Raw genomic sequence first — 12257 nt, 5'->3', positions numbered from 1 at the left:
TTCATCATCAGGAATAACACGGTGTAGTTGTGTAAAAAACCATTCCCAAGACTCATCGTTCTCAGTATCAACAACAGCAAAGGCTACGGGAAAAATGTTGAAGTTTCCATCTTGCGTGGTGGCGAGTAGTAGTGTACCTTTGTATTTTCCATGTAAAAACGTACCGTCGACCACTACCACTTTCCTCATGAAGGGAAACCCCTGTATGCTTGCGCCAAATGAGAGGAACATAAATTTGAATCTATCTTCCTCATCAACTTCTAGCTTGATTAGTGTACCCGGATTTGCCCGCCGAATCATATATAAGTATAAAGGCAGATCTTCATAACCACTTTCAGACGTCCCTGATACTAGTTCTCGAGCATACTTTAGGGCCCGATGTGCTTTCCAATAGTCAACCTGAAAATGAGAAATAATATAGTGAAGTCTACGAAATAAGATAATAACTCTACCAAGTGAGATAATAACTCTACCATAAAGATAATAACTCTACCAAGTGAGAAAATAACTCTACGAAAAAAATTATATAAGTCTACCAAATAAATTATATAAGTCTACCAAATGAGTCAATAACTCTACCAAAGAAATAATATAAGTCTACCAAATAAGCTAATAACTCTACCCAAAAAATAAAAAAAAGTCTACCAATTAAGGTAATAACTCTACCAAAACTAATAAAAGTCTACTAAAAGAGATAATAACTCTACCAGAGAAATAATATAACTCTACCACATACCTTTATACTATATCGTTTTGTCAGAGCTTCGGCGACGTGATTTGGTAAGACTTTTGGGCCAACACCTCCGACGAAGTCCTTATATAGACGGCCTAGAACCTCATGGGTTTCATGGCGGGTGCGTAGTGATCGCACAGTCACAGAACATGTGTGTTCTCGAGTATAAGTTTTAACCCAAAAACATTTGCTGCTCCCAACAGTTGAAGCGCGAACCCTCCATTTGCAACCATCTACCCAACACTTAACAGTTAGCAATTTCTTACTCGAATGATCGACATTGTAGTTGAATTTGTGAGCAATGGAAAGAATTTTGAGTCGCATCTCGAAGTCCTCTTTTGTTTCATAACGCTGGCCAACAGCTAAGTCTAAAGATGAAAGCTCTAGACTTTGAAAGTCGGGAATTGTAGTCAGTCCCCTTTTCTTCGGTGGTAGATTTAGCGACTCCTCCTCATCTGAACTTTCACCATCTGGACGTTTCTCACGTCTACCGTACTCTTCGTCATCGGAACTTGCACCATCAAGATCTTCACATCCATCAAATCTGGTTGACAAATCCTCTTCTTCTTCATGCATTTCATCGTCTTGTCCAACTTCAACACCTTGTTGCAGACGATCTTGGCGCACTTGTTCTTCAGGGACTAGACTAGGACATGCATCTCGATCTTCGTCTTCATCAACAACTCCCTTCTGAACTTTTTCTTTGATCTCAACACATAAACGAACCGTTTCGTTTTTGTTCTGGAATTGATGCAAAAAACTCTGCAGCTGTCTTGAATTACCAACAAAGACAGGAGGTGTATCCAGAGGTAATTTCCGCCGGACTTCAGACGAAAACATATAGCTGAACTGAAGCTCATAAAGATGTTGATCCAACCCGAAATCTTCATATACGATTTCAACCAAATCGGCAAATGACGTTTTGCGGTCTATCCCTATAAAACTACATCTCCTGGACTGATCTACGATGAAGACCCACCTCGTTTTCTTTAAAACCCAGTTACACAAACCAAAACAACTTGATCCATGAATATAAAAGTGGATAAGAGGCACAAGATCGAAGTAGAAGGAAAAAATCAAGAGTTATCCCAAGTTTAACAGCTCGACGGCGAAACCTAGAGGTTGAAGATGGACTCTGGTTTTGTTCCGTACTTTAGACAATACATACAGGGCAAAAAAGTAAAATCGCACTGCCCGATAACTAAGTCTACCACATTGATATTGAATCTAACAATTTACAAACAAATCTACCATATAGGTCACTAAGTCTACCATTAATAAAACATATGTACTTGTAATGTTTATAGCTCTACCAACTAAAGTACAGTACATTTAAGCAGGTGAAAACCCAGCAGAAAACATAAACTTAAGAGCGAGTTTCGATATAAATCGGCTGGTCTTGCGACATAAGCGAGTTCAAACGGTAATAGCGACGTCTTCGCTTCGTCGAATCCACCGACGGCGAAGGAGTACTCACACATTATTTGGTATGAACATTCATAACCGCGGTAAACATTTAGTGTTCATAGCATTAAACGACTTTTGTTATAGATTATTGGAGTTTTCTATCATTGGTGGGGCTAATGTTCAAACTAAAAGTCGTCCTGCTTTAGTAAAAGTGATAAAATGCATCTATTTCGTCGTCGAAAGGTTGTTTCTCGGCTATCAGCGGCTGTATGCCTAAACCCAGAAACCCTAGTTTTTGTGTGAGTGGTAGACTTTTAAAATATGTAGTAGAGTTTACGTATTATCATTTATAGTAGACTTTTCTGGTTTTATGGTAGACTTTATATGCTGATGGTAGACTTTAAATATTTATAGTAGACTTTTGTTTATTTTGATTTGTGTTGTTTAGTACTTTTCTTATCGACACAGACAATGCCGAGCTATAGCGACAGTTCTTCTGAAGATCCGGAAATGGATACGTTAAAGTGGTCGGGTTTTGGGAACTTTGGGATACAAGAGAAGTGTTATTGTGGTCGGGATATGATCCTCAAATCAATGCCTGGTGATACGCCCGCAACACCTGGCCGTAGGTACTACACTTGTCCATTCTGGTTGAAGAAGGTAAGTAGCTTGAGTATTTGTCATAAGTTTTCTTAAAAATATCCATTTGTTAATCTTTAGTTAACTGTTGTGATACTTAATGTATGAGATTGGCCTGATGTATGTAGGGGAATCCAGACCATATCTGGAAATGGTGGGATGAGGCTGTTACAGAGGAATTGGAACGGTTGAAGATTGGCCTTGAGCAGAATAAGGAGAAATTGCAAGAGCTGAGCAGAGCTCAAGCTTTTGATCCTCGTTTCATGCGTTTGGAGAATCGTTTCCAGTCATTGGAGAGGTCTATGGAATGCAATGACTTGGTCGGAGACATTCGGGAAATGAAAGATGAGATACTCCGGCTTCAAGGCGACTTTGTTTGGATGACGGAGCAAAACGCCAGAGGTGACCACTACTTGATGCTGGCGTTGCTGTTCGTGTTTGCAGCCATTGCGTATATGTTAAGTACAATTTAGTAGATTTATATTAACTCGAATGGTAGACTTATATTATATTGTTGGTAGATTTGTTGTAAAAGACTTGTCATGTTCCCAATTACAGTCGAACGAATGGTAGACTTATATTATATTGTTGGTAGATTTGTTATAATTTATAGCTTTCGAAATGAATAACACATAAATCTACTTAACACAACATAAATAACACAACATAACTTTCATAAGTCTACTTCATAATAAAAACAAATCTACTTAAGTAAACAAAAGTCTTTCAACAAACATGAAAGTACAACTACTGATGCAATCAACGTGGTCAATCCATATCAAACGACGGTACTACCCACCAGAAATTGACACATTCCAATTTCCAGAAGCAGGATTCACAAAGTTGATCCCCATACGTCTCTAGCAGGTATTCATCTCCCATCCATTGCATGTCTGGTACTTTGAGACAACCACAAATCCTTGTACTTAAAGACTTTTTATAAGCCTGGAAAACCATTTCCACCAGTTCCTCGGGCTTCTGGAAATTGAACGCAGGCATGAAGATCTTTTCCATTGTCAATCTCATTTTCTTTGCATCTTCCCGGGAGAGAGCTTTGACAGAGTTGAATACCTCTGATGTGCCATCCATGGTTAGATGTAACATAGTGTGGCAGTACTTACCCATGAGAAATCCGTTGTCTGATGCCATTTGAATGAAATCACACCCTGCTTGGAGGTTATGTTCGAAGAAAATCAGCGATAAACCTCTTCGCAATTGTGCGGATGGATTTCCTGCCGCCAAGCACCGATTAAAGAATGCACCGACCCTTCCATGAACATCCCACCTCCACGGCAAGATAATATTGATTAAATCAACATTCCTAAGAAAACCCGCTTCGTTAGAGATGTTGTTAAGTGTTTTGGACGAAACTTTTGCAAGAAAAAGATCCGCATACGAGTATGAAGATATTTTTAACAATATCTCGTACAAAAGATCAGAAGGAAGCGACTCGAGATTCGCCATAGGGTTTAGCGGGATGGGAAATGAATCGTCTAGGTTGTGGTATTTATAGAGAACTCACAAGAGAACTCGAAGCGACTCGAGTCAATAGAAGTTCTCGAAATCGAAGCGACTCGAGTCAATAGAAGTTCTCGAAATCGATGCGACTGTTCGTTGGAAAATGCATAAGTCTACCATATGCGACGGTTCGTTGGTAACGGTTTATGGTTACCGTTACCATAAGTCTACCATATGGAAGAAAATTGCAAGACGTACAACACTGAAACCATAAGTCTACCAAACAGTAGGTTTTTTTGTAGATAGAACAATTCTTTTGGACAAAAAAGAAATTTTACTCCATAAAGTCAAATGTCTGCCAAACATTAAATACTAAGTCTACCTCAACCATGACAAATAACTCTACCATATAAACAAGTCTACCATAAGCATGTCATATGTCTACCAGATCAAGGTTAACTCTGTAAATCCTAAACTTAATTAATCTACCACATTGTTATTTTAACAAGTCTACCATACGGCATATAAGTCTACTAGATTACATAAACTCTACCAAACATACAAACAAATCTACCAACATCTTGTAAGTCTACTTCATGTCATTATTAATCTACCACAAATCAGAATGAAATTTTTTAAAAATATAAGTCTACCACAAAACAAATAAATCTACCAACAGTTTTTAAGTCTACCTCATGTAACATATAGTCTACCACTAACCGGAATGAATTTTAACTGAATTAAATCTACCACAAGTCAAACAAATCTACCACAAAAGCGAAAACTCTACCAATTATATATAACTCTACCATGAAACAGATAAGTCTACCGCACGTATTGACAACCTTTTTCACATAAATCTACCGCTAAAGGAAATAAGTCTACCAACTCAGAAAATAAATCTACTTCATTGTCAATAAATCTACCGAAAAAGTCAACTATGCGAGAAAGTCAACGCTTTTGTTAACAAGTCTACCAAAACTTTTAACAAGTCTACCATTCATAACAACAAATCTACCGAAACCCCATAAATCTACCTCTCATCGTCAAAACTCTACCAAGAAAAGTCTACCAACATTTAAAAACTCTACCAACTCTTGAATAAATCTACCATCGCCCTAATAACTCTACCAACAAAATTTCTGCGTTGACCAAAATTTCATAAGTCTACCGTCAAAGCTTGGTAGACTTATGAAATTTTTAGCGCCAGAATCTGCCTACGTGGCATTAAAAAAGTAATGGCATTTCGTAATAAAGTTTTTTCAACAAAGGCGAAAAGGGTGTTTTGGGTATGCTAGGTTAGTTTTGTAAAAAAAATAAAAGTTCGTCGAACCAGTAATATAGATACTTTCTAAGGTTAGTGTAGTAATCCTCCCTATTTTTAAATTAGTTATTAACATGATCAAATGCATGTCAAGTCAATTAATCAGACTTTGGCATGTCTGGATTTTTTTTAAAAATAAGATTTTGACACATTAAAACAATTTTCTAAATTAGATTTATAAAAATGTAAATAGATTTAAAATTACAGTTTATCTAAAATTTTAAAAATAAAAACAGAAGGATATAATTATATATTTAATTATATTAACAAGAAATCATATATATATATATATACTAAAGTATGATTAAGTAAATAAAACATTTATGTATTAAAAAAGTTTATTATCTAAAAAGGATATAACTTTTAAGCAAAGAAAAATATCAAAATAAAAAGGAGAGAGTATGAAGCAAAAAAAAGTAAAATAGAATGAATATGAAACAAAATTTAGTTAATTTTATTTATGAATGCATTATTCTCATTTCATTAATTATGAAACTTAGATTTTTCACATTGCATTAATTTATGAAACATAGATTGTTTACATCTCTATCCAAGATGCATGAGATATTGGAGGTTTGCTTACATTGCATTTGACAGATTTGTCGAATTTCTTTTCCTTTAATTATCTTGTTTAAATGAATTATCTAGATGGATTATAGCTCTATGTAAGAAAAAACTGAAAGCTAATTGCTATATAATTGTCCACGCAAATGAGATATAAGATGCAATAAAACTTCCAAGAAGTTGCTTTTGTTTTCTTGATTAGCCTGGGTGATTTGAGACCAGACATTCAGGAACCCAACTAATCTCAAGGACGAATTGGATCGCAAATATAGCCCTCCAAGGCTAATGACTTGACCAAAGCTTTTACTTCGGTTAAAATTCGTCGCTAGACCACAACAACTCTGGCTACTGGCAAGTCCAATAAGTTTCATATTTTTGACCAAATTACAGTTTTTGGCTCAAAACTACTTTCTTTAATTCGCGTGCAACACTATCTACTCTCTTCTCAACGTATGTACAAGAAGATAAATACAATCCATGAAAAGATAAAAAATAATAAGAATCCTCTAGGGAAGGAAACACATATGTATAAAAAATATTCTCGGTTAATCAACATAATGAATGGACACAAACTCTTTCATATAAATAAACCAATTTATTCATGAAAATATCAAAACATACTAATTTATTTCATAGAACACCATAATATGGAAAAACACAATTAGAAGAGAAAAACACAATCTTAGTTGCATAAATAAAAAACGTAAATAACTTTCTGATCATTTAGCAGGATCCAGCCTCTCAAAACATTGCGGGCACTCACAATGGAACCACACAACATAGCCAATGGCAATGATAAAAATGAGAGCGGGTACCGCCAAAAAAACTCAACTTTGTGTTTAGTTGGTTCAATAGTTACCATTTCTCTACTAATACGAATATATACTAAATCTATAAAAATGAAGAAAAATATAGTTGTGCTGCATCAAAGAGGCAAACCATTCATCGGATCGGAACACATGTTTTCGTAAAAGTAAGGTTGAGAAGAGCTCAATATAGCCAACATATGGCAATACATGGTATGCAAGAGGATGCTCTGGTTTAATTCAACCGGTTCAATTATTTGGTTTAAAGCCACGGTTTAGAGAAGTAGACGATGATTTCAAGACCGTTCAAATCTGGGAGCTTTGCTAAGACACACTTTGCTAAGACAATTCGCCACCAGATCAATAAAAGTGACGAAAAAACATGTCATATTGTAATATATGTATCATCCATTCTTCCTCTCCACATTTATAATACTTATTAAATTAGAAAATTTCCTTAAAATGTTATTAACATGAGAAAGATGCATGATAGTATCACAATAAATTTAAGTTAACATTTCCGTTCCAAGGATATACGGTTTTTCCATCAACGGATCAACACTTCATTCAATCTCTTCTGCATGGAACCAGTAAAACACTCCGATAATCCAAGTAAATCACTTCATTGGAGGTTTGCATTAGGCTTGTCTTACCTCTAGAAAGGGTCATAAGCACAAACCTTTTGTCAATGCCTTTTCCTTTATCTTGGCCAAAAAAAAGGATTATAGCTCTATGGAAAATATTAAAATAAAATTGAAAGGGAATTGATTGCTAAATAATTGTCCACGAAAAATGAGTATAAGATGCAACAAAACGTCTAAATAAGCTCCATAGTCTTAGGCTGTATTACAAGAAATACTCAGACCAGATTTCAGCCCTGGCTCAAGATTACTCCCTTCACGTTGCTTTCAACACTAAATATGCTCATCTCAACGCAGTTACAAGAAGAAACACAACCACTCACAATGCATATATAAATGAATTGTCTTTCTGTGCTGGTGGGCTAAAGAATCCTCCAGGGAAACACATAAGAATATGAACCTCTCAGGAAGAGATAACGACAGAGGTTTTTCACCTACGAGCAAGTCTTTGTCCAGCTCCAACCATTAAAGCCTTGCCGATAGCACTTGAATGAAGTCCACAAGCTAAAGCAACTCCTCCTACAACGATCCATTTCCAATCTACACTGAACAGCTCCTTTTGTCTCCTTGCGTTCTCCATGGCTCGTCCTCTCTCTTCTCCCTCTGCTCTCGATGTTTCCACCAAATCCACGTTCAGTTTTGTCGTGATTCTTGCACTTTGTGCGCTCCGTGAAAGAGTCGCCCCTTGTTTTCTAGCGGTTTGGTAAGCCCTTAAGCCAGAGTTTAGCTTTTTGACGGCTCCCCACATGCCATGACGGACTCCTAACTTTGCTACGTCTTTTGGGATTCCCATGTCTTCGTAGTGGACAAGAGATACTTCACAAGCTGACATTTGTCCATCTCCTTTTCGAGATTCAACTGCATTTTGCGTATTCCGCTTGGACTTAGACACGGGCCACTCAAAATCAGATAAAGGAAATTAGTAAGCCGTCAAGAAAATTTAAGAGGACATACCCGCTTTGATAATCCAACTTGAGAAATAAAGCTCTACTCGCCTCGGCTTGTCACGCTTTGGTAGACCTGGATATGGTACTCCCTACAAAAGTTGAATACCAAAACAGTATATCAGACAAACGACTAGGGACATTTTGATCTATGATAAAGCAAAAGTCAGATATTACCTTGGTCACAGAATAATACTTCTTTCCCGATTCCCATATTCTCCTACCAATGATGTATTCCCGGTCACTACAGAAGAAAGGGAACTGTAGAGGAAAGAAATTAGTAATGGCTAATATGCAAAAGCTGTTCATGGAGGAGATAGAATAGAAAGAGGGAACAAAAAGAAAAGCACAAAAATACTTTTTTTATCCAGTGAACAATCGTTGTCCCTGTCTGAGGATCTTCCTCCAAAGTCTTGAAGTAAGCAAGCATAGGATCCCATTTAGGCCGGAATTCATCGTCCCAGAAGAAATCCCTAACAATGTCTGGAGTTGCATCCTCAAAAACAGTGCGACTTCGATAAACAACGGGACCTGTCTGACAAAGAAAAACACAGCCTTTCAGGAACTAAAACGTGGTGTCAAACACTCTTTTTTCATATGCTGTTTTCAAAAACAAGTTTCAGGTACAATGTAATATAAGCTTGATGCATCAGATAACTAAAAATGCAGCAGCTTCACCAAGCATACCCAAAAGCTACCTAATCCATACAAGACCTCAGAATAGTGTAGTGAACAATAATAGTCCACATCCTTTTCCATCAAAATACATAACACTTTCTATAGAACTAGTGATCAATAAGTTTTGGCTCGTTCCTTCATGAACGAGTTATAAGAAACAGATATTAAGAGCAAGAGTTTGAAGCTTAGATTACCTCAGGCTCATGGCGCCATGCCTGGTAGCTCATATTTGGAGTAGACTTATCCATCATAGATTGCCATTCAATATTCGCATTTCCAGCTTCAAGCAGATACATCAAATGCTCTAGGTCCTTCTCTGTCACAATATCCTTCTCTTTCTCTGCATTTTTATCACTTGTTCTGCAATCCATAAGTACACCAAAAACAAATCAATCAGCTGAATACACAAATCTCAAGATAAAATCAATAGTTCATAGTTATGCAACATCGTCACAAAGATTACTTTCTCAATTCCACCATAAAGCAGAACATTTTTCATCAAGAACATATTCGTTTTTTCATAGACTAACCGTGAAAATGCATCTGTTTCACCATTAGGAAGAGTCTCTTCGACCGAAGCAGACGACGGAGCTGAACCGGTCGCTGATTTCTTGGCGCTCGTACCGAGTCTAGACCATAAAGTGCGGCAGACGGAGAAAGCGGAGAGAGCGGTGAAAGCAAGCCAAAGACGGCGAGCGCCAAATCCCGGCGGAGCAGTCCAGAGAAACCGGAGCTTAGAACGGAACCCTAGATAAATCAATCCGGTCCACCTTGGACGCCAAGACCATCCGATCACAAGTCCGATCATGACGGCGAGCCAAATCGGAACTGCGCATAGCAAGATGTCGACGAATGTCTCTGTAACAGAGGGTCTCCGGAGAAAATCCGTGAGATTACGATAGGTTTCATCCATAACTGTTGACGATCTGAAAAGTTTGTTTTCCTGAGAAAGTTTTTCAGATTTTTTAGAATGGAAAATGAAATCCTCTGCTCACCGGAGAATCGAACGACATTGACGGAAGCCGATCCGAAGAGAATCGAAGAAGATGGAGACGAAGAGGAAGAAAGCAAAAGCAATTTCCGCCTATTTATTTAAATTAGTTTGGCTGATTAAATAATGATTTAGAAAGAAAAAGAAAAAGAAATTAAATAAATGTGTTTGATAGCATTTGGTATTTGCTGTACCGAAAAGACGTTGGCAGTTGATAGAGATAGTGATGATAGGAACAGCACAGTGGCGATGACGTGGCTTTCTCGTTAAAAACCAAATCTCACGCGTAAATAGAAGCGCGTGTTGTTCACTGTGGATAAGATTACAATCTGATACTCCTTTAAGTTAATCTATTTCTTTAAGCCATAAGAAATGAAAAAAATATTATAAAAACCCTAAACTTTCAAAAATTGGCCATTTTAACCATGAATTATAATCGCGGCCATTAAAACCTGAAGTGTGTCGTTGACTATTAAAATAACCCTGAACTTTGGTTGACTTCGCGGATTCAACACTGTCGTTAAACGCATAGACGGAATCGTTAACACCCGTCTAACCATGCCGTTAATGATAAAACGACGTCGGGATGTTTATAACAACAACATTAGGATTTTAAAATAAAATCCCCAATTCTATCGATTTCAAACCCTAAAAAATCAAAATCCTCTCAATCCAACTCGATTTCTTCCTCTGATTCACGAGTTCTTCCTTTGATTCAGGGTTTAGACTTGTTTCTTGTTAATTATATTGAAAGGGACTTCGATTTCACCTTTTTTCCATAGAGCAATGAGCTGCAACTCTGCCTTGTCGAGTGTTGAGGATAGAGGTCGGGAATTTCCGTCAAAGTGTCACTGCGGGCGAGATGTCGTCATTTTCACGTCGAAGACCCAAGAAAACCCAGGCAGACCCTTCTTTCGATCTCCAACCATGAAAGATGTAAGAAGATTTTCGAGTTTGCCTTTGATTCTGTTTTTTTTTTTTGGGTTCACATCTGTTCGTTTGTGTTTTAAAACCCAGAATCATTTGTTCAAGTGGGTGGAGGATGGCGTGTATGAGGAAGTTTTTGATGCTTTGCCGAGAATCTCGAGTATTGAAGGTGAGATTGAAAATGCTAAATTCGATGTTGGTGACGAAATCGAAGGTTTGAAGGGTAGAATCCGTGAGTTGGAGGAAGATTTATTGCTGACCAAAAGGGAGATTAACAATGCCAAATTGAAGATCAAATGTATGTGCTTCGTGTGCCTTTGTGTAACTGTGTTTGTCATTGTGATGACAATGATTGTTAAAACAAAGAAACAGCAAATGGTTCTTGGTTCCATGTAGTTTGCTTTCTCTTTGTGTCTTTGCTTTGTCTTTGTGTCTTTCTCTTTGTATCTTTGATTTGTCTTTGCGTCTTAGAGTCTTTGTATGGTTTAGCTTTGTGTCTTTGTATGGTTTGTGTCATTGTATGGTTTGTGTCTTTGTATGTTTTGTGGCTTTTGTCATTGTTTTCTTTTGTAATGAAACAAAGTTTGGTCTAAGACAAAGAGTAACAAAACAAAGACATAGCATAATAACCTTGTCCAAGAGTATGATAAACCAAAAAACATCAACAAAGCGTTTTGACAAGAGCACATTCATAGTACCATCAAAAACAAAAGCAACCGAGAGAGAGAGACTAAAACACTAAGAGTCATAAACATAAACCGAGAGAGAGACTAAAACACTAAGAGTCATACACATAAACCGAGAGAGAGAACAAGCTAGCCACGTTGTGATCCGAGAGGTTGAGCTTGAGATCCGATTGGTTGTGATCCGAGAGGTTGTGATCCTTCTTGTCCTTGTGATCCGAGAGGTTGTGATCCTTGATGTTGTGATCCGAGAGGTTGTGATAAGCTAGCCTCCGATTCCTATTTCAATCAAACACACACAAACACATGTTCTTAACAGCAAAAAGACACTAACCAATTTTTTTCACAAACCATAGTAAACAACAGCAACCGAGAGAGAGAATAAGACACTAACCAAATTTTTCTTTGGTCGACCTCTTGGTCTCTTTGGTGGGAGCAGAACAGTTGCATTCTTGCAGCCTT

At 37.3% G+C, this 12257-nt stretch overlaps 3 protein-coding genes across 3 annotated transcripts; 1 reads left to right on the top strand and 2 right to left on the bottom strand.

The window, feature by feature from the left end:
* Positions 1-3547: 3547 nt before the first annotated feature.
* Positions 3548-4243, bottom strand: LOC112088857. Its single transcript, XM_024159175.1, has one exon. The coding sequence runs from the start codon at positions 4241-4243 to the stop codon at positions 3548-3550; it is 696 nt and encodes a 231-aa protein (XP_024014943.1).
* A 3436-nt stretch (positions 4244-7679) lies between these two features.
* Positions 7680-10277, bottom strand: LOC18023365. The gene is made up of 6 exons (XM_006406029.2): positions 9725-10277; positions 9389-9554; positions 8875-9051; positions 8694-8777; positions 8527-8608; positions 7680-8430 (listed from the first exon to the last, which is right to left on the bottom strand). The coding sequence occupies exons 1-6, from the start codon at positions 10105-10107 to the stop codon at positions 8003-8005; spliced, it is 1320 nt and encodes a 439-aa protein (XP_006406092.1). The 5' UTR covers positions 10108-10277; the 3' UTR covers positions 7680-8002.
* A 694-nt stretch (positions 10278-10971) lies between these two features.
* LOC112088856 (uncharacterized protein At1g43920, Chloroplastic-like) lies at positions 10972-11508 on the top strand. The gene is made up of 2 exons (XM_024159174.1): positions 10972-11121; positions 11203-11508. Exons 1-2 carry the CDS (start codon positions 10972-10974, stop codon positions 11506-11508), a joined length of 456 nt encoding a protein of 151 aa, XP_024014942.1.
* The last annotated feature ends 749 nt before the right edge of the window (positions 11509-12257 follow it).

The sequence above is a fragment of the Eutrema salsugineum genome, unplaced genomic scaffold (genome assembly GCF_000478725.1).
Source record: "Eutrema salsugineum unplaced genomic scaffold, Eutsalg1_0 scaffold_13, whole genome shotgun sequence".
Taxonomy (NCBI): domain Eukaryota; kingdom Viridiplantae; phylum Streptophyta; class Magnoliopsida; order Brassicales; family Brassicaceae; genus Eutrema; species Eutrema salsugineum.
Note: the sequence above shows the minus strand (reverse complement) of the source record. Positions and strands in the feature narration are given on the sequence as shown.

Excerpts from the sequence above, each read along its gene's own strand:
- LOC112088857 (XM_024159175.1), bottom strand. The coding sequence starts at position 4,243 with ATGGCGAATCTCGAGTCGCTTCCTTCTGATCTTTTGTACGAGATATTG.
- LOC18023365 (XM_006406029.2), bottom strand. The coding sequence starts at position 10,107 with ATGGATGAAACCTATCGTAATCTCACGGATTTTCTCCGGAGACCCTCT. Across the intron at positions 8,778-8,874 it reads TTGTTCACTGGATAAAAAAA|TTCCCTTTCTTCTGTAGTGA; the intron begins GTATTTTTGTGC and ends TTTCCTCTACAG. Across the intron at positions 8,431-8,526 it reads AAGTTGGATTATCAAAGCGG|TTGAATCTCGAAAAGGAGAT; the intron begins GTATGTCCTCTT and ends CGCAAAATGCAG.
- LOC112088856 (XM_024159174.1), top strand. The coding sequence starts at position 10,972 with ATGAGCTGCAACTCTGCCTTGTCGAGTGTTGAGGATAGAGGTCGGGAA. Across the intron at positions 11,122-11,202 it reads GATCTCCAACCATGAAAGAT|AATCATTTGTTCAAGTGGGT; the intron begins GTAAGAAGATTT and ends TTTAAAACCCAG.